Source organism: Artemia franciscana, chromosome 9 (assembly GCF_032884065.1).
Source record: "Artemia franciscana chromosome 9, ASM3288406v1, whole genome shotgun sequence".
Lineage (NCBI taxonomy): Eukaryota > Metazoa > Arthropoda > Branchiopoda > Anostraca > Artemiidae > Artemia > Artemia franciscana.
Window position 1 is genome coordinate 21069422 of NC_088871.1, and position 23205 is coordinate 21092626.

The 23205-nt window shown below is 36.1% G+C and overlaps 1 protein-coding gene across 1 annotated transcript in view; it reads right to left on the reverse strand.

Annotated features, from left to right (window-relative positions):
- LOC136031127 (aryl hydrocarbon receptor nuclear translocator homolog) overlaps positions 1-23205 on the reverse strand; it is a gene marked incomplete at its 3' end in the record, with an annotated part of 112238 nt that overhangs the window by 14583 nt on the left and 74450 nt on the right. Inside the window, 2 exon segments of the mRNA XM_065710444.1 lie at positions 4794-4941; positions 13999-14174. Coding sequence (XP_065566516.1) covers positions 4794-4941; positions 13999-14174 — 324 coding nt within the window.

Sequence of the window (23205 nt, forward strand, 5' to 3'; positions counted from 1 at the left end):
ATAAGAGGGCACCTAAGCCCCCTCCTACGCTAATTATTTTCCCAAAGTCACCGGATCAAAATTCTGAGATAGCTATTTTATTCAACATAGTCGAAAAACCTTATAACTATGTCTTTGGTGACTCCCCATGGGAGGGGCTACAAGTTACAAACTTTGACCAGTGCTTACATATAGTAATGGTTATTGGGAAGTGTACAGACGTTTTCATGGGGATTTTTTTGGTTGGGGGGAGGGGTTAAGAAGAGGGAGAAATGCTGGGAGAACTTTCCGTGGAGGAATTTGTAATGAGGAAAAAAATTCCCATGTAGGGAGCGCAGCATTTTCTAGCATTATTTAAAAAACAATGAAAAAATAAATACGAAAAAGTTTTTTCAACTGAAATTAAGGAGTTCACCTCCTCCTAATACATCGCTCTTAACGCTAAAGTATTTTTAGTAATTTAAACTATTTATTCTATGGCCTTTGTAATTCAGGAGTCATTCTTAAGGAATTAGGACAAAATTTAAGCTTTAGTATAAAGAGCGAGATACTGACGAGGGGGATGATCCCCCTCATATACGTAATAAAAACATGCGAATACAGAAGTTCGTTACGTAAGCTAATTTATAAGTTACGTATATCTTTTACTAATAAAAACGTTCGTAAACAATTAAAAGTTCTAGTTGCCTTTTTAGGTAACTAAAAAATTAAAGGGCAATTAGGCCTCCTCGCCCCCATCCTTTTTTCTCAAAATTATTCGATAAAAATTATGAGAAAGCCATTTAGCCAATAAAATGAATATGCAAATTTTGTTTTAACTATTCATCTGCGGAGAGCCAAAATCAAAATATGTATTAATTCAAAAACGTTCTGAAATTAAATTAAAAAAAAACAAGCTTTTTTCACTGAAAGTAAGGAGCGACATTAAAACTCAAAACGAACAGAAATTACTTTGTATATGAAAGGGGCTGCTTCCTCATCAACGTCCCGCTCTTTACGCTAATGTTTTTTACGGGTTTAAAAAGAAGAGTTGAGAGAAAGAGTCACACTTAAGCGTAAAGAGCGGGACGTTGATGAGGGAGCAGCCCCTTTCATATACGACGTAATTTCTGTTCGTTTTAAGTTTTAATGTCGCTCCTTACTTTCAGTTAAAAAAGCTTGTTTTTTTTATTATTTAATACTCTATATAAGATGGCCTACGGCGCTCCTCAAACCCGGTTCTTCATCGCTAAAAATTCACGAGTGCTCAACTGGAAGCATTTTGATAATTGCAGAAGTTTTCCTTGCTCACCATCTTTCAAAGCTGAAGCTTTATTGCTTAAAGAAAATACGAATAAATAAGCAGTTCTATTCAAAAGGCATGGGATAAGAAAAAGTTTTTATCACATTAATATTGTGTTAGGCCATTCGTTCATAAAGTATCTTTTCTGCTCGTTATAATTTTTAAGGTTCTTTGCTTTCATTTGAAAAAAATAATAATAAAATTTCTTTCGATTTTAACATGATATTTATCATAAAAAGGAAAATTTATTTTCTGTTTGGTTTTGATATGACAAAATAAACTACATATCCCTAAATAAATGGGAACCTACGGCCTCCGTGTAACACACGCTCTTTACATTCAGACTCAAATTTGTATCCCAATGGTCCGATGCTAAAAGCTTATATTACACCTTAGAAATACCATTTCCACAATAAGAGGGGAGCTGTCATTCCTTAATAGAAAAACTACATGGGATGTCCCCCAAAAAATCCTCAAAATGAGCATTCAAATTAGTCCTCGTCCAACATCTTACACCCACTGATTCAATACATCCACCCCTGGGAAAACGAGCGAAGTGACAAACAAAGGATCCGTGACCATCTTTCTCGACAAAAATACTAATTTCCTATTCCTGTAGATAGTAGCTTGAAGCCTCTGTTAAATGGTTTTTAGATTGCTCAATTTAACGGAATAATCTGCATCAATATAGCTCATCTTCTTCTGGGGGCGCTTCCCCCTTTTTTTCAAAGATATTGCGAATTTGGAGATGCCAGTAGTCTAAGACTTACTAAATTTACATGTTCTGAGTGACCTTGAAAAGCAGGTTCTTTTACTGTATAAATTGTTGTAACCGCTCGGAAGCACTTCTTATCAAGTAAAAAAAGAGGGTGAAATGTGCAATGATGCTCTTTTTATTACATTCAGTAGCTGATAGAACCATGAGAATTACATTCGCTGTTTTAGACTTGATACGATTTACTAATAGTTTTTCACTAGCCCATATCCTGACCAAAAGATATCAAAGAAAACAATTGATGCATTCCAGGTTCGACAACAGCTACTAAAAGTTACAGAAAACTAACTTTTTCATCCCAGTGGACGTATTCACAACAGCCCGAGCGACAAAAAATAACTTTGAATTTGCTTTTGGTGCAACCTTACCAAAGATTATAAGACTAACAAGTCCTTAGTTACTAACCAATACCAACCGTTCCCGGTGGAAGTAAACTTAAGTAATTTATGCAGTTACAATAAAGTTACTACACTTTAAAACCTGGAATGCGACCAATATGTATTGATTTGTCTAATAACTTCTCAGAACGCCAACATCATAAAACAAGAGCTAAGAGCTCATATGGCACTTGTGACGAGGCGACAAGAGCTAAGAGCCAAGAGATCATATGGTATGAGCTCTAACAAAATTCTATGAATCAATAGATTGATTTAAAAAGGAAAATAAGAGGCTTAATGCCGGTCAGGATTTAAAATAAGAGCTCTGAGTCACGATGTCCTTCTAAATATCAAAATTCATTAAGATCCGATCACCCACTCGTAAGTTATAAATACCTAGTTTTTTCTAATTTTTGCTCTCCCTTTAGCCCCCCAGATGGTCGAATCTGGGAAAACGACTTTATCAAGTCAAACTGTGCAGCTCCCTGACACGCCTATCAATTTTCATCGTCCTAGCACGTCCAGAAGCACTAAATTCGCCAAATCACTGAACCCCTCCCCCCAACTCCCCCAAAGAGAGCGAATCCAGTACGATTCTGTCAATCACGTATCAAGGACATTTTTTTATTCTATCCACCAAGCTTCATCCCGATTCCTACACTCCAAGTGTTTTTCCAAGATTTTCCCCTCCGACTCCCCCCAATGTCAAACGATCTGGTCGGGATTTGAAATAAGAGCTCTTAGACATGAATTCTTTCTAAAAATCAAATTTCATTAAGATCCAATCATCTATTCGTAAGATAAAAATACCCCAATTTTCAAGTTTTCCAAGAATACCAGTTTCCCCCTCCAACTCCCCCCAACGTCACAGGATCTGGTCAGAATTTAAAATAAGAACTTTTAAGCACAATATCCTTCTAAATATCAAACTTCATTAAGATCTGGTCACCCTTTCGTAAGTTACAAATACCTAAATTTTCAAAATTACCTCCCCTCCAATTCCACCAAAGAGAGCAGATCCGGTCCGGTTATGTCAGTCACGTATCTTAGAGAGGTTTTTATTCTTCCCACCCAGTTTCATCCTGATCTCACCGCTTTAAGCATTTTCTAAGATTTCCGGTCCCCCCAATTACGCCTGATCCGGTTGAGATTTAAAATAAGATATCTGAGTTAGGAGGTCCTTCTAAATATGAAGTTTCATGAAGATCCGATTACTCCTTCGTAAGTTAAAAATAAGTCATTTTTTCTTATTTTTCAGAATTACCCCCCCCCCCCCCCAATTGAGCGGATCCGTTCCAATTATGTAAATCACGTATGCAAGACTTCAGCTTATTTTTCCCACCAAGTTTCATCCCGATCCCTCCAATCTAAGCGTTTTCCATGATTTTAGGTTCCCCACCCCAAACTTCCCCCAACGTCACCAGATCCATTCAGGATTTAAAATAAGAGCTTTGACACACGATATCCTTCTAAATATTAAATTTCATTGAGATCCGATAACCCGTTCGGAAGTTAAAAATACCTCATTTTTTCTAATTTTTCAGAATTAACCCTTCCCCCAACTATCCCAAAGAGAGCGGATCCGTTCCTTTTATGTCAATCATGTATCTAGCACTCGTGTTTATTTTTCCCACCAAGTTTCATCCCGATCCCTCAACTCTAAGTGTTTTCCAAGTTTTAGGTTTCCCCCTCCTAACTCCCCCCCCAATGTCACCAGATCCGGTCGGGATTTAAAATAAGAGCTCTAAGACACGATATCCTTCTAAACATCAAATTTCATTGAGATCCGATCACCCGTTTGTAAGTTAAAAATACCTTATTTTTTCTAATTTTTCAGAATTACCCCCCCCCCAACTACCCCAAAGAGAGCGGGTCCGTTCCGATTATGTCAATCATGTATTTGGGACTTGTGCTTATTTTTCCCATCAAGTTTCATCCCGATCCCTCCACTCTAAGTGTTTTCCAAGATTTTATGTTTCTCCCCCTCCAACTCCCCCCCCCCAACGTCATCAGATCCGGATTTAAAATAAGAGCTCTGAGACACAATATCATTCCAAACATCAAATTTCATTAAGATCCCATCACCCATTCATAAGTTAAAATACTTCATTTTTTCTATTTTTTCCGAATTAACCAGCCATTTTTTTCGACTTTTAAAAGGGGCACTAGAACTTTCAGTTTGGAGTTTACTAAGCACCCTCCTAAAGTTTTACGACAATCCGTACTACGCCAAGTGGCCAGGGAAAAAACGAAGATTTAAAAAATAATACATTGAAGGCACATGATTCTTTACTATAGGGTAACACTAAAGCGTTGCCTCTCACAATCAGAAAACCCTTTCCATACAGTGTATACTAAAAACGCCTGAAAAGAGACTCACACTGATGACCTTCTTTTTTCACAGTTCCTGTTTTCAAATCCAATATTCTTCCTGCATTCTGAGGCTCTTGTGTGCTCAGCTGTTCACGTACTTTTTCAACATCTTCGGGATGAACGAAATCGTAGAGAGAAGAACCAAACCAATCACTCTTGAAAAAAAAAAAAAAAATAGATACCGGGTATGTGATGCACCTTACTTTACATTATTGGTAATTTCGATAACTCCCAGCCAATCAGAAACTGAAAACAATGACATGGTGTTACACTAACCCGGCCAGCCGCTGAGCCATATCCGAAGATTCTTTTGATACTCGCTAATGTATGCTCTTATGTTTTGTTTTCTCTTTAATGTATAGAAACAAGCGAGGATATCCCATTAAAGAAATTGAATATAGCCAGATTTCATTAAAAGGGGGCTAATTATATATTTAGTTTGTCTACCCTGCTCCGTCTTGAGGCAGAGATCGATTTACAACTTTTAAAAAGCTTTTTTTTGGGCGAGCTATTCAGGGGGCTTAGAATTTTGTGTTTGGGGGAAGGGGGCAAAATATTTGTCTAGGGTACTCACATTATAGCATATGCAAAGTTTTTTTTTTTATGCCTGTCAACTGACAGGCTCTATGAACCCCATATGGTGCAGGAGCAACTGAAAAAAAATTCTGGAGGAAATGTCACCATGCTCAGATATTCTTTGTCGTGCGTTAAAATACACATAGTTCCAAGGTTCCTTCTTTTGGTTGAACTTATATGCCTCATCATTTCAATTTGTAAAACAAAAATTGATTCTCTAATCAAAACATCGCTTTCACATTCAGAGACGCTATTCCAGAAGTTTTGTGCAATTTGGTATTTCATTAAAAATGGTGAAAATAAATATCTCTAGGTTAAAATATCTAAATTACGTTTAATTGTTATTTTCTCCGATTCAAAAATAATGAAATAACCTCTGCTGGCAAAACTTTTCGATCTGTGGAAAGACCAAATTTGTCAAAAAGCCCTTTGGTTAAGTAAAAGTATGATTCGCAATAATTCAATTTTAAAACTTAAATTAATTAAATGCTACTTAAATAAAAACCTTTAATTATGTTCAAAGACCAAAATCCTCAATATTCCAATCACAAAAACTCTAACAATGTCCATAAAGGTGACTTTTTGCCTCAAATTTGTTTCAACAGAAAATAAAATGTTGTTAATCACAACGTATAAAAAAAAGGAATGTTCAAACATGATTATTTTTTTGAAATATGACATCTTTACATCTACTTTTTTCTCTTTGGCATTTTTAGATTGTTTGAAAAGCATATGAACTGACAAAAAAGAAAATAACTGAAAAAGAATTCTTCCCCACAATAAAATCTGAATATCTTCCCTACAATAACAATGCTATCTAAAATAATACCTTTTGTATGAAGTAAACCATCCACTCATGAGAAATAAACTAATTCAAGTCTTCGCACATGCTAAAACTGAAGATAAAAAAAGAGGAGAAACTTAAAGAGGGCCATATCGCTGATCAAAAATGAAGATTCAAATTATGTGTTCTTTTGCAGGCATTATATCTGCGTTAGATTAGGCGGAACCTGAAACTACACTGAAATTGATAGTTCCAAACTCATGCACTCATTTGAAGGCAGTGTTAGTCCAAGAGTGATAACAAAATCGCAACGAACATGTGCTACATAAGCTCAGACAACTAAGTTTTGGGAAATCTAACATCCTTTTCAAGGTATGTAAACTACAAAACTACTCTATATGTCTGAAAATAACTTTAGTTCTAGACTCAATCGGTGACATCAATAGGAATTATTCTTGGGTGGTGGAGGAAGGGCTCCTTGTGCAAGCGTCTACAAAAATATGATTTGTTGAGCAGAGACTAAATGGGCAATAATCAAGACCGTATCTAGGATTTTTATTCAAGGTTTGGAGAATTTCTTCGGTGAGGGAGGGGGGTGTAAGGTTTTTTTTACCTGCATTTTAAGACCCATTTACGTGTCGAAGAAATATTTTTCATTTGTTTAAAGGATAAAGAGTCTTTTTATCGCCATTTTTACTACCAGTTTACGAGTTGGAATTTTTAGAGGAGAGGAGGAGGGAGGCAAACCTGGTGCCCCCTGGATAAGTATCTTCCTACATTTTTTTTTACATCTTCCAATTTCCTATATCCCTTGTGCAAGACTTAGGCCAATTTGAAAACCTCTTACCAACCATCCCTCGCGTCCATTCCTATCATCTTGTAGTCATTTGTAGAATTAAACTGTTAAATATTCAGAGTAACTAGAAGTCGAAATGGGCATTCCTAGCCAGGAACTTACTGGAGTGAATATTTTTGTTGAATCTGAATCGTATGGAAGCCAAACTGATAACATTAATGAAACCATGAAAAAATGCGAAATGAAAATACATGACTGGTTTTGGTTTTCACATGCCAATCCTCTCATGGACCAAACGTCCAGAGCGTTCTGCATTCTACTAATGTCATGCTTTGAGTATGCAGAATATGTTTCAGCAGATTTCAGGGCTTATTTGGCGGATTGGAATCTAAAAAATTATTTTATATTCGACGAACAAAAAGTTTTTTTTTGTATAACTAGTTCTTTTTTCAATATTTTGTTGATTGTTTAGTAAATGCTTTGATGAACTCTCAAAGTTGTTGAAGCCTGTCCTTCCCCACTGACATCTCAAAATCAAATAAAAAGTGAACGAATTAGTTTAGCCTATGCATAACTCCTTTCTTATGGTCTTTTCTGGCACATGTAAATTTTGGCTCGCTTTTATACCCTGTAGAGAAACGCTCAATCATTCAAAATCTGTTTCAGGTAACAGGCGCGGTTCATCATAAATTGGGGTAATTAAGTAAAAATATTACAGAAAAGGGATATTGGTATGTCCAAGTGTTTAAGGATGAAGACCGCGTAATTGGGGGCAAATCGACATGAAAAATGAAACCTAAATCGACTTAATTTTGAATTAGAACTGACAGATAAGGGGGATCTTGCTACTATCAAGAATAGATTAATGCGATAGTGAAATCGTCGAAGCTACATACAAGTGATTTCGGAAAAGATAAAAAGATGACTTTAAGGTTGAGCATTTTTATGCTTACAATGACAACGGTTCCTAAAACTGAACAACTGACCAATGAGTCAGATTCGACGGTGCTTGAAGCCCCCTTATCACGCATGTTTAGTTAGACATAAATGTCTTAGACACCATCACTCTGAACCAATCAGGGTTGCTTATAAAAGGAGACAGAAATTATTACTGGTGAATAATGAGCAATCCTAGACATTGGTGCCAAGATAAGTACGCATGTAAATTAGACAAACAAATTCTAATCAAAAAGCAGGTCGTCTCCGAACAGGCTGGGAATGGGTTGTAAGAAAACATTTACAGGAAATTCTCGGAAGGGAGTAAAGAGGGAAGCTTTGCATAGACTGGGATGAAGCAGGAGCATCCGCAGCTGTGTTGGCCTCAAGCGGCTTGATGCTGCAATGAGCTGTTAGCAGCATTGTCAAAGAGCAAAATGCTTGTTTTTCAAACTTCTTCATATCCTCAGTTCTTCATAAATCCCTCTTTTCATACCCCCATCCTTTAATTTTACAACTTAAATCTGTCAACAGTTCAGTGATAACTACCTGTTCACAGAAGTAAACCAAAGACAGACTGCGGTCAATTACTGGTTTCTTAATTATCCTCATTGGCCACAGTGAAAAACCCAACAATAATTGTTTTCCATGTCGTCTGTCAATTGGGTTGACATATCACAATCAAGAGTTTTAATCTAACCTTAAGAATACATCATATCTAATGGAAGCAAGACCGTATCATACAATAGATAAGTCATTTATTTTTCATCCAAACAAACGATAAAAATCGCAAGTTTCCAGGCCACTCGACCCTAGGCTATCAAATTCAAACTCACGTATTTTCACCCTCCATCGCCATATGTCGACTAAGAGAGCAAGAGAATGTTTTTGTAACGTTCATAAAGAAGCTAACGTTATTTGTAACGGTTCGTAAAGAGAGGAAAAATGTTTTTATACCATTTACATTTCATCAAATATTACTCAAATTTTCTTATAACTATTTCTTTAATGACATTAAGATATTGATTTATTTCTATCCTAAAAGATTTGTTGTTCCTGAATAATGAAAATCATAATCTTATCAAATACCACCTTTCTAAGACGGTTTAAAATTCAACTGAACTATAAACTTATTTTGTAGTATTTCTCTGCTCTAACACCGGTGTTGGGGCAAAAGGGGCCATAAATAAGCTTAAATGTGTTATAATATAGGCCCTACATATATATTACAATATAACATATATAACATATATATATATATATATATATATATATATATATATATATATATATATATATATATATATATATATATATATATATATATCGCAAAGAGCTAAGTTTATGAAAAGGGTCGTTGTGCCACCAGAAAACTGTCATATTGTTTTCTGACTGTTAAAAATAGGGCTCTTTTTGTGATTCTTTTTGGCCTTCTTTGTAAGCAGGGGTCGAATGTTCTCCCCTACCCAGTGGCATTCTTTCCCTAATGTAAGCCAAGTTCAATAAATGAAGAGTCATAGAAAACACATAGCTTTTAACGAGATTAAAGTCGCCCACGACAAATAATTTGCATAACAAAGCTTCTAATTGACACTTAAAACAATTTTTAGAACTACTTTCCAACGTCTACACTGAAAAGACACTATCCTACATCAAAAACTGGCAAACTAATACTAATACAGAGCTAAAACTAGCCAATGTAGTTCATAATTTTGGACTAAAAGAGGACTCGGAGTCACACTTGGCAGTTTTGTGAGATTCACATTATGCAGTTCCGTTGTTTGTAACACTTTTTTATGCAGGTGTTATAATTTGAGACCTCAAAAATGTCTTCAGAAAAGTGAGCATTTTGAACATCGAATAGTTTGAATCATGGATGCAGCAATGCAGCCGTAGCTGCAACTTATTATAGAGCCATCCAAGACCCATAACAGCCTAAGTCTAAAAGCCCGTTTTCTGAAGGAATCTCTAGTAAGAAATATTTTCAAGTGAACCCTGATTCAGAAAAGCAATTCAACAGAAGAGCAATTTGTAATTATTGAAATTGCCAATGTAGAAAACGCTTGACTAGAGCACCTCCCTTCCCCCGTCTCTTCAACAACAAGGTTGATCCTTTTTACATGGGTAACAGATGCATATCCTTTTTTTCAGTTTTTTCTTCTTCTTTTTTTCCACGGGTGATCACATCGAACCAGAGGTCACAGAATATTGAGGGAAGGGCCATAAACTGAGCATATCACAATATCTGGTGCCCAATTCCAATTGCAAAAGAGATCATGTCACAGCGAAATGCCATTTTTCGCCATTTTGGGCCATAAAACACATCAAAGAGGACCAAAACGCTTGGGATGAGATAGCCAAACGATTTTACATGATCTAAACCCCTTTAATGGAGGTTTACAGTCCCTCATCCTAAAGATCGAGGAAAATCACATTTTGGCATGGGTAGTGCATAACTTTTGACTCCTCTTTTTCCCAAGGGGATTGTAAAGAATCAAAGGTCATGAGCAACCATGAGGATGCTCGTTGGAACGGAAATTATAAGTTCTAGCACCTTTTTTAAATCACAAAAAAATATTGCGTCACATCAAAATGTCATTTTATACCACAAAACAACAATTTTAGAAAAAATAAAATAAACTGCAAGTGAGTTTAAATTCTGAAATAGGCAATCGATTGAGAACGATTTAAAGCTATATTAATATCTATCCCTCATGGATGGTTTACATTTACCGTACTAAAACTCCTATATTGTTTTGTGTTTTCAGTAAAAACCACTAGTTTTCTGTAATCCTACAAACATAGGGAAATATCACCAGTTCATTTGTCTGCACTATTTTATTGATATATGTTAGATAGGCTGAGAAGTAATAATTTTTTTCATTTTAAGTTTAAACTTCGCTCTTTACTTCCCTCGGAAAAACTTTGTCTTTTTTAAATTAATTTGGGATATACTGATGATATTTTGCTTACTAGTCGGTCAAAAGTTGGTGTAGCAGAGGGTAATAAGATTCGATCGTCTTTCGAAAGGATTGGTTTGTCGCTAGATTCTGCTTAATGTGGATATGTCGCCGTTTTATTATAAACTAGGTACAGATGATAGTACGACCGTCAACGTAAATATGATGTACGTAGGAAGCAAGTCTACATTCAATATCCATTTTTAGCAAAAACTACTGTTGAGTTTTTTAGTTTCATCACTTAATCTAGACGAAGATCTTCTTTGTAAGATCCGTATACTAAAAAAAAAAAGAAAAAAAATATCAACAGTCCTTCACCGGGCAAGACATTTATGACTTTTAGTATAGAATTTACACTATCTAAGACTTAGGCTAAGTAAGCTCAGTTTTCAGTAAAGCAAACTTTTTCGGAAATTCTGCAAACATAGGGAATTATCACGAGTCAGTTTATCTGAACTTCCTTGATAGGCATATGTTGCAAAAACTGCGGAGAAAATTTCTTTTTCGTTTTTATTTTCGAATTCGGCATTTTCCTTCATCATTAAAACTTCATTTTTTTTAGGAATTAATTTCTTATAAAAGCGAACTTTTCGTATTCTTTTTAAATATATTGGGTATAAACTATAGATCATACCGTATATTTATTAATCTTTCTCATTCTATGCCAAAAGCCATTGTTAAAAAACAAACAAAAACTAATTGGGAATTCCGTCACTTCGTCATTTGTTCGACCACAACGGCTAGACAAGACTGGTTCAAATAAATACTAGTAATAAAATGCAATTTTTTAACATAAGACTGAATAAAACTTTATTTAGTATAAAAATCGTAATAAAAACGTGAACCATCGACTCTCCTTTATAATTAATTCAGCGATGCAGAAAATGTGGCAACTTAAAATAGCAAAAAGATAAAAAAAATTCAAAATAAAGGATTTGAGTAGGGTCATTAAATAAACATTATTATCCACAGATAGGAAGATTTGCCAAATTGGAAGGCATATGCAGAAAACAGAAGGCGTTTTGAAAAAATCGCCAAGCGGCTTTACTAATTAAACAGAACACAAGTGATATCTACTTTTTTGAAACAAGCCACTTCCCGTTTTAATGGGATTCAGATATTTTTTTCGGTTTAATTCCAACTTTGTTGTTTTAATAAAGTTTTCGTCGGCACATGATTATTGTCATCATGGTCATTTTGTCAAAGGGAATGTCAAAAGGTAAGTGCTGCGGTAAATCGGGGTAGCAGAGGGAGGGAGGGAGGAAGAGAGAGAGAGAGAGAGAGAGAGAGAGAGAGAGAGAGAGAGAGAGAGAGAGAGAGAGAGAGAGAGAGAGAGAGAGAGAGAGAGAGAGAGAGAGAGAGAGAGAGAGAGAGAGATAGGGATTCAGAGAGGGAGGGGGTGTCTATAAAAAAATTCAACATTATTTCTGCATATTTAAGCCCGTGGTGTCAATTTTTTCTTTTTAAACTGAAAACCATGTCACAGTTTCAACAGGTAAGAATATGCACATTCACGAGAGAAAAGCGCCTTCCGATCCTCCATACCCCTGAATCATCATGATCCTAATGGTTTTCTAACAGCTTTCTATAAATTTCATACAAATCGCAGTCTAGTTTGCATCTTCAGGAATTTCTAGTCTTATAGACAATTCAAACTGATAAGAGGTGGAAAATCAAATCAAATAAAAGCTAAAAATCAAAGATAAAACCAAAGCTACCACTCATCTGACCGAAGCCCAAACAATCAAAAATGTTCTGAAAAATCGGGTGGACGAGGTACTGTCAGGTTGGTGGGTTGGGTTGGTGCGCTGGATTCGGGATCCCTTGTCTGAGAGGACGCGGGTTCGAGTCCCAGTGTACCCAATTCTTCAGTTTGGGACGGGGGTCAGTGGCGAGACTCTGTAAGCTTAGCCAGAGTCGACCCAGCTCTAAATGGGTACCTGGAGAAATCTGGGGAAGGTAAACAGGAAGGGTGTGCGAAAGCACAGGATGGCTGGCCCTCAACCCCCCATTGCACTTCCTGGCTGAAGGGCCAAGAAACGGAGATCAGCACCGCCGGTACGGACTGTAAAGTCTAATGCCGTATCCTTTACCTTTTTTACTGTCAAGCCAGCCATGGCAGTCGTTTGAATGATGTTTTTTTTTTCTTAAAGAAAATGTGTTATCTTTCTTATAAACTTGTAACTTGAAAAAAAATATCATTTAGTTTTGTTTATAGCTAGTTCAAATCCCAACAGCTAGATGGACCACCTTACAGTACATGCGATTTTACATTTCCGAAATTAAACAGTTACATATGGAATCACCCAAATTAAGAACAAAATGAAATTATTCTTACGGTTACCTTTTGAAAAGCGGAGATAGATGATTTTCCAAAAAAAGAAGCTTGTTTTGTTAGTTATATCTTCTTAAGTTAAGTGATTATTTTGATAATCTTTTCCCTCACGCCAACGACAAAACTGATCACAGAGTGATACACTATAACTAGTTCCCTTTTTACTTATTAACAAGCATTGGTACTTTACCTTCTTTATAAGCAAATGGAAGAAGAGATCGAAGAAGTAAACAGCAGTGAAGGAGTTTAAGAGGTTATTCAGAATCATCTTAAAATATTTTTATAAAAGGAATATTGGAAATCGTTATTTAGTCACATCAGCGATTGTATCAATAAATACTTTCTTCAGAAAAATTGGGAAAAGCTGAAATCCTTGACACGAAGAAAATATAGATAACGAATTTGACAAAATTGATGGAGTTTCTTATTGTTTTAGAAATGCCAGTGATAAATTGCGGTGGCATAGAGTCAACTTCATTAAGTTCGCAAGACATTATCCCATGTATAAAGGGTATATCCCATGTATATCCCTAACGTATATTAGTTCGCTAGACATTATCCCATGAAAAATTGGATAATGAATTATTTCTTTGCTACACTAATATTCTTCGGCGTTTTTTTTCTTTTTTCCTGCCTATCAAGTTATTCTTGTTTCCTGAATCAAACAAAAACAAAAGGAGAATTTCAAACAAGCCCTTTCGATTTTCTTTGTCTTGTTGTTCCCTTAAATTCGGCCAGGATGACACAAGTTTTTGGTCTTTTAGCGGCTGGTTTAGGCTTTAACGTAATGGAATATATTAAAAAGAAGAAGAAAACAAATTTTACCTGCGTATGATTCAGTACAGGAGTTACACTGTCTGAAACATATATGACACGACCACTATCACAAGCAGCAACAAATAAGAATCCATCGGCAGCTTCCAATATTAAATGCTTTAATTCTTGATCAGTCAGAAACGATGGCTTATATGCCCCATCTGGCGCAGGGTTTCCCGTACCGGCTATAAGAAAAAATTGGTATTAATGCGTTAGCCCAATTATTTGGATGGAGCATTGAGCAAAAAAAAAAAAAAAAATTGCGTTGCAGGCCGTTGTTGCTAGCGGTAGCGGCGTTTTTTTTTAGCGACAGTGCGGGGAATCAAGAAGACTCAAAAGTGGGAATTATAGCATTCCCAGATCCATAGTATTGTGGAAATGTTAGACTGATGAGAGAGCTAAAACAAAGAGGGGTAAAACGTTTCTCATTAACACTTTTTTCCTAAGAAAATATCTTAGCAAACACAAAACATGTATCACTGGTGCTCTGTTTGGGATTTCTGAGCCACTAGCTCAGAAATTATATCAATATTTCAGGTGAGCCACAACCTAGTGCTGAGCTCAGTTTGGCCATCAGAAGTTTGCGGGAGCAATACTTTGATTTTGTTTCACATCATCGGTTAAACTCCGTACTTTTCCACTCCTAAAAATTAGAAAAAAAGCATACCCGAGATTTTCTTCAAAAAAAAAAAAAAAAAAAAAAAAAAAAAGAATGACACGTTCCATGGTCACAAAATACGCTGCGCTCTAAAAAACAATCTTATTCCCCATTTCCTGGCACCCAATCAATGGTGTTAGTCTTAAGACTAACTGTATACACCAGCTACCGTGTACGAGTTGATGCTAATTTAATTTTCTTCCAAGAACAACACCTATTAACTGGTTCCTATATAACTAATGGTAAAAACAAGTAGATTTCATGTTTATGTACCAATTTATAGCTACGCAAACACTTTACTAACCATCGCAGAACTACTTCATCGCACGCCACTATTATTTGGTGACACCACTTGCACGAAGACCCCTTTCCTTGCCCCAAAATGAGCCGGAAACGAATGAAAGTATACTAGTCATATAAAGTGTGTAAAACTTCGTCCTTGAGGATTAACAAGCGTTACGACTCTTACTTAAAAGTCACTCTTTGTGTTAGAGAAGAAATCCCTGAAAAATGAAACTTTGAACCCCGCTAAGGACCGGGCTGTTAACTTCAACAGTTTAAAATTTCTTGACTAACGTCTCATTGGCTACAGGTTACCCCCCCCCCCCTATCAATTTTTATATGAAACTAACATTTCTGTGAAGAAAGTAGGTTACTCAAGAGTGGATGCCTCTGAAAATGTATTGACTCTGTCCTTGAGTAAAAATTACTTGTCCCATAAGTTTCAAGTAGATTCGGGCTAGGAGAAAGGCAATACACTTCAAGAACCCTCCTGCTTATTCCCATTGACCCAGGGTATTCGCCCCACAGATTTCAAACAGATCAGAGAAAAAATGCCTACCTAGTTTTCTGCCGTAAACTCGGTGATGAGAGGTGGTTTTGGAGGGATCAAGGACCCGCTTAGTCCCACATATCGTATAGATTGAAATTTTGTATGAATCTTTTTCATACAGGGGGCAACAAGCCTACTCTTCAGCTAAAAAGTTGGCAATGAGAGAGAGGGATGTTCGACAGGCCATGGATCCACTTTATTCCGAAAATCATACAGATTTAAACTTATTGAATCTTTTCGATTAAACTAGCTACAATGTGCCAGCCTTCACACTTAAAAGTTGGAGAAAGGAGGAATTGGTGAAGGAGCATTGAAGGGGCAACTGTCCCACTTTGGGTATACAATCATGAAACAACCGCAGCGATATCTGATTCAGAGAAGGAGCAATATTCATACCGTTCTGCTAAGAAGTTGGCAACGCGAGTTGCAAGGGAATGGGAATAGAAATTTAAAGGAGCTAAGAACCAACTTTGTGCCTTGATCAATATGCATTGAGAACCCTTATCCGATTACACTTAAAACAAGGTGCAATATGTTTCACTTTCCACAGAGAAGTTTCTTGAGAAAGGGGATGGTTTTTGGGAATATAAGTGTCCACTTTCCGCTTCAGACGATACAGATTGACAATTATAGCATATATTTTTTTTTTAATTTAAATGAGGTTCAACATGCCTAGCCTTGTGCTAAAAAGTTGGAGATAAGAGGAGCAGGGAATTGTGGAAGGGGCTACGGGCCTACTCTGGTCGTCCAGTTCAAACAGGGTGTAAAATATTTTTTGTGTTGAGAAATTGGTGGGGTCTTGGATGTAGGACGGGTGTAGAGAGGAGGAAAATTATGGTGATGGATATCTGACTCTTTTTGGCCCTTCAGTCATACAAAACGCTTAAATGATTCCGCATCAAACAAGGTACAACATGTCTAGCTTTATGCTAAAAAACGATGGAATCATAGGCCTCTTTTTGCATCCAGCTTGTTTTTGCCACAAGTGTAGTATAAGCTCATTTTTAAGTAGTTATCATCTATTTTTTATGTGTGTAGCAACAAAAAAAAAAAAAAAAAAAAAAAAAAAAAAAAATCAATCAATAGATTTCCGTCATAGGGGATCTCAAGAACAACTTTTGCACCGCCCCCCCCCACAAAAATTGATGAATTATACAATTATTATCTCTTAAAAGAGCATTGATCAGTGTTAAAACTAAAAATTTATATATCTTTCTTCAGAAGTTGATTTTCTTGCCTTGGGCCAACTTTCTGATCTCACCACTAAGAAAGGAGCAAAGGTAAACCTTTAATTCCTATAGCAATGAGAAAACTTAAAGTTTAAGAGCCGCATTGAGATACTATTTCTCTACCTCAATACAAAAAAAAAAAAGAAAATGGAATTCTAAACTTGAACAAATTACAGAAAGGGGTAACTTCTAAATATAGATGGCAAAACTTTCGAACCCATGAAAAAACGCTCTTTTTGGATCTATGTTTCTATTTATTACCCTAAGAAAATATTTAGTGATGGTCGTGATGGAGTCGAGGAATCGTTTCACATCTTAAGCACTTTTGGATTTTATAGTAATATCATTTTGAAACTCCTGCCTGCTAGCTTGGCTGCTTAAACGGAGCTTTCCACTCAAAAGCTGAAACATGGCTCAAAGAGACAAAATATTCACATAACAACTTCGGATATTTCCCTTTGACATATACTAAAAAGCTCAACTTTAGCTGTCACACTGTAGGCCTTAGCTCAAAGACAAGCGTAAACCATCCTTTTTGGCCACAAGCAAGAATTATGCGCAGATTTCCAAAATGCAATACACTGTCCTATTCATTAAACAACCGAAGGTCCAAAGTTTCCGTAAAAACTGCGAACTTATCGGCTTAATAAAAACCGATTCATCGCAATAAAAGGAAACTGTAAGGATAAAAAAAACCTAAGTATCGTTCCAGCGGCACAATAAATACGCTCGACACGTTTCAAGTCTAAACAATCTTCTTTAGTAATATATATATCAAACATTAACTTCGTGTTATTATTTTTGTTTATTGGGGTGTTTTAATTTCCTTTTACATTGCAACTAGATTTTTCAAGACCTTATCCCTCATTACAACCAAACATTGCTCATCTGAAAATCGTGACTGAAGTTGCACAATCTTTTCCACTCAAAAGTTTTTCAGCAAATCTTTCTATGCGAGACTATCAAGAGCGTTGACCATAGACACCCGAACCTAGACAACTTATGATCTTCCAAACACTACAAGCAAAAAACTACAGCCTTTGAAAATATAGTAAAGGAACACCTAGTAGGTGCAAAGCAATCGAGACAGCTGGAATTTATTCTTTGATGACTAGAATGACACAGCAGTTTAGCAAGGATTAGATATAAGCAACTTGAAAGGCATAAATGACCAGCTAAAAAGTTTCTGCAACTTTTGGTCATACAGTTTCTGCTTTAGTTAACCACTGACAGATCGGCTCTAAGATACTGTGACAAAGACCAACTTTTTTTGTCATCAACTTATGCACAGTTATGCATGTTTAACTTTAAGTATAAAGCATATGTGCCGACTTTAGATACAAACTATATATTAGGTGTATATTTAGGATTTTTAGTCAACGGAGGGGTGAAAAACGTAATAGGTCCTCCCTTCGTGAAGTTCAAAAAGTTACTAACAACCCAGCCTGCTCTTATTGTTACGATCTCCTTGAACATTGGTATGTAAGGTTATTACTAAGCTTAGTCACGACTATGCTACAACAAAACCATTTGACTGAAAAATGAGCCTCATTAAACTCTGGAACAGATAAAAAATTACACGACAGCTGTAAATGGTTTTTCTTTCAATAAGTCTATTTTCTCCCCCAAGTTGCTTAAAATATCATCAGTATCCACCATAATATCTTGATTAGTAGAAATACATGCCACTCAATCAAACCTCCCTGTCCAGATCAAGGGATATGATTTCAGCTATTCTAAGGTACTCACGTACCCTGCCTGAAATCCAAAAAAAAAAATCATGGTCCAAAGGACAAAAAAACCGTTGAAAATTCTTTTCTTCTAGTTGAGATGGTTTTTTCCAGTGTCGCCACACGACTAGAAAATTTGCGGATTTTTTTCCGAGGAAGTCTTACTTAACCAACACTGGCTAGCACCTCTTATAAATTTCTTATTCATGACATTTCACCTAGTTTGCACTTTACACATTCATTTAACCGATATAAACATAGAAGGAATATATCTAGATAAAAATTTTCTAGTGTATCTAGATTAGAAATAAATAAAAATTTTAAAATGTCGTTTCCTATATCGATATCTACGTTTCGATATTCACTAATGATTTTTCGTCCGATAAATAGATACATAAATTTTTATACTTAACATTGCACAACTTTAGACTTTTGAATTGAATTCCTAGAACAAAAAGTTGTTATCTAACTGTAATGTGATTGTGTCAAATCGCTTTCATAGTGTTTATGTTTTTCTGGAAATTGGAAGTAGGATAGTGGGTTTATTATGTTATACTATTGCAAAAAGATAATAAGAGTATAGGAATCCAAGAAGATTAATGTTGAAGCTAATCGATGATTTATGATTTTTGGTGAATTAAATTAAAAAAACAAGTTTTTTTTTAACTGAAAATAAGGAGCGATATTAAAACTTAAAACGAACAGAAATTACTCCGTATATGAAAGGGGCTGTTCCCTCCTCAACGTTCCGCTCTTTACGCTGAAGTTTGACTCTTTCTCTCAACTCTACTTTTTAAAACAGTAAAAAACTTTAGCGTAAAGAGCGGGACGTTGAGGAGGTTTTAGATCTGACACAAAATCTGATTGGCTCAAATTAGAGCTAGCTTAATCTCAGCATTATTATAATCTCATTATGAGTGGCCTTAAAAGGGGCACCAGCTTTGACCCCGCAGTGACCAAGGGAATGACAACACCAAGCTAATTGTGTGAATGGGATCTTGAACGTAAAACCTAAATAAATGTATTACAAGAAACAAAGATTTGGGAAGACGAGACATTTTGCTACTGTGAGGCACTTCAAATAAATTACCAAAGCTACAGGGAAAAAACAAGGCAACTACTTCATGCAAGAAGTTTAACAATATAGTTCAGCAATATATATATATATATATATATATATATATATATATATATATAATATATATATATATATATATATATATATATATATATATAATATATATATATATATATATATATATATACATATATATATAAATATATATATATATCTATACAAATATAAATGCAGTGTCCGTTACATGACCGTCATTACCGTTACACGAGCTCAAAAAATTGAGGCTCTTTTTAAATTTTATTAAATTGCTCAAAATTTAAAAAAACCGGTGATTGCACAAATATTTCATTATATTTTGACAATGGATTAAAGCAATTCGAAAACCTTAAAACAGAAAACCAAAAGTTGGAAGTTTAGTAGAAATTGTTGAAGTTTAGAATGCTTGCTGGTCAAAGAAAATTTGTCAAAGTGTCAATTAACATCAAAAAGAAATTATTAACAAAATGCTTAAAATCTAAAAACCTGGTGATTGCACAAATATGTCTATATATTTTGACAATGGATTAAAACAATTCGAAAACCTTAAAACAGAAAACCAAAAGTTGGAAGTTTAGTAGAAACTGTTGGAGTTTAGAATGCTTGCTGCTCAAAGAAAATTTGTCAGGTAAAAAACTGGTGATTGCACAAATATTTCTATATATTTAGACAATGGATTAAAGTAATTCGAAAACCTTAAAACAGAAAACCAAACCAATTTACATCATCAATTCGATCCAAAAATGACATAGTATATATATATATATATATTATATATATATATATATATATATATATATATATATATATATATACATAATGCGGAAATAAATATAACCACGTGAATTATAATCGGATGTACATTTCCATTAAATGCAAACCCATGAAAATAAATGTAAAATCTAGTTTGATGATTAATACAGGAATTATTCATTTCTTCTTGCAATACCAAAAATAGGAAACAATAGGCTAGCGTGCATCAGCATATAAATTTGTATCAATCCGTGCTTAACTCTGGTTCAAGCCCATTGTCCGGAAAATTGAGACAAACTTCAGGTCTTCTATACGGCCTTGTATGTGCGGTTTATAACAAAATGTTTTCCACAAAATACAAAACAAAAAACAAAAACAAAATATCAGAACATATGTAAAGGGTTCAGGTACCACTAAGATTTCCTACCCAAGAAAAACATAGAAGAAAACTGAAAAAGAATACAATTCTAGTTTTGGTTTTAAAGCAACAATCCGGTCCGTGGGAAAAATTAGGAATTTTTGCGTTTGCTTACAAATAGGACTCCATCCCCCTCAATACCGACACTCCTCAATATTTGGTAGTCTTAACAAAGAGCCTTTTCTCTCTGCAAAATTAGTAAACCCATGAAGGAATTGAAAACTAATCGCGCGGCCGTGTTCGCAGCAGAGCTGCTAAGTTCCCGAATCACTGGGTTCGGCCTCGCTGTTTTGGTCCCAAACACTGTTCTGCATAATGGGCATGCCGAAACCATTCCGAAGGATTGGCGGGGAATAATTCAGTCACTCTAGAAACAGAGAGAATCCAGGATCATATGCACTAACTGCAGGAGCATAATGTTGCTCTCCGTGCCTGTTAAACTGTTTTTATCGACCCTCCAATACAGATGTTTCAGCACACTTCGAAGAAACCGAAGAATTAAACAAGGAGGATTTACGCTCGGCCGTTCCCCATGCGAGCAGATACTCACCCTGCGGCAAGTGGTAGAGAAGATACAGATATTTCGAAAGAAGACATTCGTAATCTTTGCTGAATTCAAAGCCGCTTTTGACTTGGTAGATAAGAAGTCACTATAGTTTATACTCAGAAAAAAAACAGTCTACCCAAAGTACTGCAACATCTTTGCAAACACACTCAAAGAACATGTTACAGCTCCCACAATCTTGAAAGAAGAAGCTAGCAGAGTTGGGCTGGACGTCAGCTGGAGCAAAACAAAAATCATGTTTACTGATTCAAAACCATCTCAACCACCACTTTCTGCAGCAATAAACAACTTTCCGCACCTAGGGCTCAATTATGACAAGTGATGGTTCAGTCGAGAGTGAAGTCAATACAAGAATCGTCATGGTATCTTCCGTCCAAGGGGGACTCGACAAGATCTGGCGCTGCCCCGTTGTCAGCCGCCTAACAAAGATGCGGATACTCAATGCATCTGTAAGCTCAATCCTACTATACGGTGCAAGAACTTGGCACCCCTAAGAACTTTCAAAAAGCTGGATATGGTTCAAACAAATCGACTTCGAAAGATAGACTGGTATGATTTTGTCGCAACGCCAACCTCTTGACCCATCCCAAGCAGATTTCATTTTACCTGTAAGCAGGGCAGCGTGGGCTGAGGCGGTGAGGCCATCTCCTCCAATGCCAAAAGAAACCCCATGTCACCTCCCCTACAATATTGACCCCGTGGCCGTTGGTTTGAAATGACCACGTCGTTGTTCAAGGATGAAAAAGTCCGATAGTCCGCAACAGTTCCTAAGCAAGGCAGGAAATTGGATCTGAAGATGTACTAGCGGTTGCTCAAGACCGGGTGTTCTGGAAGAGGAAGGTGTTTGCTCTCTCAACGCTGGCATCAAGTTGGGAGGAGAATTAAGTCAAGTAAACTATTTGACATTCATTATGGCACTTGTTATCTACCAAGTGACATATAGCGATCGCAAATTCTGTAGGTCGGTCGGTCTGTCTGTCTGTCGGTCTGTCTGCCTATCCCGGTTTTGCTGGTTTACGCACTTCAAGGTAAGCTAGGACGATGAAATTTGGCAGGCGTATCAGGAACCAGACCAAATAAATTAGAAATTGTCGTTCCCCCGATTCGATCATCTGTGGGGGGGAGTGGGGGGACGGTAAATCGAAAAATTAGAAAAAATTAGGTATTTTTTACTTACGAACAGGTGATCGGATCTTCATGAAATTTGATGTTTGGAAGGATATCGTATCTCTTATTAATCGAGATATCGTGAGCTCTTATTTAAATACCCGACCGGATCAGGTGATATTGGGGGAGTTGGGGGAGGACCTAAAATCTTGGAAAACGTTTAAAGTGGAGGGATCGGGATGAAACTTGTTGGTAAAAATAAGCAAAAGTCCTAGATACGTCATTGACAACCGGAACTGATCCGCTCTCTTTGGGAGAGTTGTGGAGGGGGGGGGGTCAATTCTGAAAAATTGGGAAAAATTCTCTTAAATTAAACGCAATTGATGTTTACCGGAGTCATATTTTCTGATTGTCTTGTAAGAAAAGGAGAGACAATAACAAAAGATACAATAGTAAGGGAAAAAGAGGGTATAAGAATGCTAAGAAGAGCCGGGTATGACTATGGAATCTCCAAATCATTTTATACATGAATTAAGACAAGGTGGAATATGTTCTATTTAACTTGTGTGCAAGTTTCATAAGATACAGACGACTTATAAATATTGGTGCGTCATTCGTGGCGAGGCTTAACCTGACCCCTAAATTTGTGCATTGAAATTGATCAAAATTTTGACGCAAATTGGTGAATTGGTAAAATTGGCGACATAAACTGCAACACTAGTAGAAATATAAGATTGTAACTGTTTTGACAACCACCCTTTGTTTACAAATGCACTAAGTTTATTATTGTACTTCGAAGATAAAAAAAAG